General features: G+C 64.0%; 1 protein-coding gene across 1 annotated transcript in view; it reads left to right on the plus strand.

Moving 5' to 3' along the window:
- The window catches only part of LOC113209125 (elongation of very long chain fatty acids protein AAEL008004-like), a 9,312-nt gene that overhangs the window by 1,878 nt on the left and 3,377 nt on the right, over positions 1-4,057 (plus strand). The window contains exon 5 of the mRNA XM_052274807.1: positions 2,621-3,130. Within this exon, the coding sequence (XP_052130767.1) occupies positions 2,621-2,974 (354 nt within the window). The 3' untranslated portion in view covers positions 2,975-3,130. The remainder of the gene's footprint in view (positions 1-2,620; positions 3,131-4,057) is intronic.

Below are 4,057 nucleotides of genomic sequence, written 5' to 3' on the forward strand. Positions count from 1 at the left end.
GGCGGGGCGGGGGAAAGACGATCGGTCGACCCCGACCACTTTGGTCGAGACCAGATTGGCCAGACGGCGGCGGCTGCCAGGACCACAGGGCACCTCAGGGCACCTCAGGGACCACCGCAACGACGTCATCGCATCGTGGAGGGGCAGATCCGCACACATGCGATCGAAACCACACAAGGAGGGAATTTAAGAATTTAAGAATTTTATTAACGACCAATACAAAGGAGGGGGGGGGGGGAGGGTCATGTCAGGATCTGGAATGATTTTCGCTCAGCTAAAATCTTCACACTCGGCCGGTGTACGACGTGATCGAGCAGCCTTCGCGGTCCGCGCGCCCGTAGCCACCAGCGCCGTTTGAAATCAATCTGCCCCGTACTCTCACCAGCCTACTCCGCTGCTGCTGCACCGCGGTGGTGCAGCCGCTGCAGCCCACAAACGGGCCGAGCCTGGGCGCCCCGTTGGCGGTGTCGGCGAGCGGTTGCGGGGCCGACCGTGCTAGGCCAGGCCTGGCCAGGCTCGGTATGGTCTGGTCAGCGGCCGACCTGTCAGCGCAAAGGACCGGTGGTGGCGGCCCCGCAACCGCGCGCCAACACCGTCTCAAACAACACCGACAGACGCTCATTTCTTTTTCTTCCTGCTGCAGAGTGGCTTGTGATGGATGTGGAGGGTTAGCGAGGGCGGCAGGGGGCCCCCGTGCTGACTGCGGCCGGGCTCGCTGGGGCATTCCCTGAACAGGTCGGCTCGGCTAGGCATTCCCCTGTGCAGGGCGGGACGGGACAGGGAGGCATAATCATGTCCAGAGCCGAGGCCGCGCTCGGCTCGGCTCGGCCCGGCTCGGCTCAACTCCAGCAGCAGCAGCAGCAGCAGCAGCAGCAGCAGCAGCAGCAGCAGCAGCAGCAGCAGCAGCAGCAGCAGCAGCAGCAGCAGCAGCAGCAGGAGCAGCAAGGGCGTTGCCTCACCCGTGCGGTTAATTTGTCACGTGTGTCTGGCCCCAACCGCACGCTGGCCGAGCCGCCGAGCCCGAGCCGGACCGCCGAACCGAGCCGACCGACGGACACTCGCGAGGTGGCCGTCTGCCACCTGCCTCTGGACCAGTGTGGGCCACTCCGACCGCGGGCCGAGGGAAGTCCTGTCACCCCGTCCTGGGAGGTGATGTGCAATGTGCGAGGCACAGGACGTAGACGTGGGGCAAGGGGGGCTTGTTTACTTTATTGATTTCGTCAGCGCGAAAAAGAAAGACTGAAGAACATTTTCACTTTGCTTTTAAAGTCGTACATGATTCAGGATAGCGATACAATTCCTTTGATGTACGAGGAATCCTGGAATCCTTCCATGTGCGTGGCAGGGCGCCCCGCGCTCTCCACGGCCACGGCCGCGCGCCCGGCGCGTGGGAGTGGGGCCGCGGGGCTGCCGTCACCATGCAGAACCTCCCCAGCGGCCGGGCCGGGCCGGGCAGGGTCGGGCCGGTGGAAGTTTTATGGCGGTATGTCGGCTGGTTGCGAAGTTCCAGTCGCAGGATATGCGGCGCTCGCAACGCGGTGACCTGGTGCGCGCCCTCACGAGGCTCGGCGGGGCGCGGCGGGGCGCGGCGGGGCGGACGCAACGTGCCGCGGCGCGCTCCGCCGCCAGGTTTCATCACCGGCGAGCACAAGTTCACGGGCACGCCGCTGGTCCGCGCGCGGCCCAGCGTTCGCACCAATGCAGAACGCGCCCTCCCGCCCGCCTCTCTGCTCCTCGCCGTCCTCGCGGCCGTCGCATGGCGGGGGCTTTAAAATGGGCACTTGGAAAGCATTAACGGGCCTCTAAACCAGCCGCGGCTACAAGGTGCACAAGGTGCAGCGCGCGGTGCAGCCGCGGGGTTTATAATGCAGCGCCTCGCCACTTACGCCCCCCTCTCCCCCTCCGCGGGCCCCTCCTCCTGGCGTTAGCCTCCGATGCGCCCAATTGATCGGGAATTTTTCGCAATCGAACCAATCAACCGCAAAGTCAGAGAATATCGACAGCCCCACCACCACACAGCCGCGTGTAGTGGTCGTAGCCAGCTTTAGCCAGCTACCCTCCCCCTCCCCTGCCCCTTCCAACCCCTCGACGTGTAGAGAACCAGGCCACGACATGTGATCCACAGTTTTTCGGTCCGGCCAGTACCCTATCTAAAGCTTTAAAAAAAAGTAGCCGCCCTAGTTTGTGAGGCCCGTCCACCTGGGCACAATTGCAGCGTGTCCTGTCCATACGGGAAGACGGTGGTGCCCTCCCTCCGCGCCTCGCAGGCTCCGGTGGCGCCCGGCCCGGCACTAGGTCGCGATGAGGTGATGTGCACCGAGGTGGCAGAGGCAAGGGCACGCGCGCGCCCGTCCGTGTCGAGGGGAAGAGTCGGGCAGCCAGGCCAGGTGCTTCGACAGCCAGGTGTGAATGGTGCACGGAGTATGTGCCGGCGCCCCTGAGTGCGGGGCCCTGGTCCAACGGCGGCGCGGTGCGTAACGACGCACGCAATTGGCGGCCGCAATGCCCCGCGCAGAGGAATCCGTCCAATTAGCGAAAAGCCTTGGGCTGCCGGCGGAGTGGCGGGGCGTGGCGCGGGTTGTAGACTTGGCTAACCCGACGGTGACTGTCTTGCTTCCAGGCCCAGTTCGTCATGGTGTTCATCCACTCGCTGCAGGCCATCTACTACGACTGCGGCTACCCCAAGTTCATCGCGGCGCTGCTGCTCGTGCACTCGACCATCTTCTTCGCCCTGTTCTACGACTTCTACCTAACGGCGTACAGGACGAACGAGCGGCGGGCGGCCGAGAAGCTGAGGGCCGCGGCCGCCGCCAAGGCGCTGGCGGCGTCAGGCGCGCAGCCCGCCCCCAACGGGCACGCCGCCCTCGCGGCCGCCCCCGCCCCGGCCAACGGCAAGGCCAACGGCCACGCCAACGGCCTCGCCAACGGCCACGCCAACGGCCACGCCGTGGCCGCGGCCAAGAAGACGGAGTGACGCCAGTACGCCCTCCCCCCCACGAGGACCACGAGGCAGCTGCAGCTGTGGGCCATCTACCAGCAGCAGCTCACCCACCTGCACCACCACGGCCTGTACCAGCGTCCCGTGCGGATGCAGATGCCACGGGCCTGGTGCGGGCCAGACTGCGGACAGGTGAGCTACTTGAAACTAGACCTCTGGCGCACGTAGGCTAAGTACAGTAACCACTGCGACACGCCGCCCAGCTGGAAGAGGCGCAGCGGCTTGGAGTATACTCCAGGATCGCAGAGTCAGAGACATAATCAGCTCTAACAGGACAACAGGGCTAGGTCTGGGGATCGCAAAACGAATCAACCACGGCGCACGGGTCTACCCAGCCATGCAGAGGCGTCGGACGGGTCGCCTACCAAGCACGGCGACGACGCGCGGTGCAGCCACAGCCAGAGCGCAGCCGCTGTCGGGCCGAGGATCGACTCCCGGTCGGCGCTACCATTTTTTTTTCGCCACTTTTTGTCTCCCGTAAAATAGGATCGAGTCCCGCACACTCCAGACCGTGGATCAGCTGGCAGCCAAGGGTGCTAAGAAAGGCGTGGGCGATCAGCTACAATCGGCCGCGAGATCGACACCCGGTCGGTGCATTTCATTTTTTCGCTTCTTGTCTCTTGTAAGGAAGGGCCGAGTTCCGAACGACGCTGTGTAAGAACCAGCTGTCAGCCGAGCGTGCTATGGCGTCATTCACAGGCGGCCGGCTCGAGGTTCGACTCCCGCTCGAGGGGGGTCATTCTCTTTTGTCGCCTCTTGTGTTCGAGTTGTGGTCAGATTGTGCGATTGCCGCCGGCAGCTGTACTCACAATCGTTCCTTCGTGGCTAAGCCGGTAGCGTTCAGGGCCGGCATGAACCTACTCGCTGGTTCGAGTCCCGTCCCGGTTATAATTGTCGGGCTCGGCTGGCCATAACTTTTCGGCGTGCTATACTTGATGTGGTGGGCTTGTACGCAGATGGTCGCTGGTTCGAGTCTCGTCCACGGAACCCTTTTTGCCCATCTGCCGGCCATGTGTTTTTGGCTGTCAGCCACGCCACAGCGGAGATAAGCTTTAACTG

Source organism: Frankliniella occidentalis, unplaced genomic scaffold (genome assembly GCF_000697945.3).
Source record: "Frankliniella occidentalis isolate FOCC.00 unplaced genomic scaffold, Focc_3.1 Scaffold445, whole genome shotgun sequence".
In the NCBI taxonomy this organism is placed as follows: domain Eukaryota; kingdom Metazoa; phylum Arthropoda; class Insecta; order Thysanoptera; family Thripidae; genus Frankliniella; species Frankliniella occidentalis.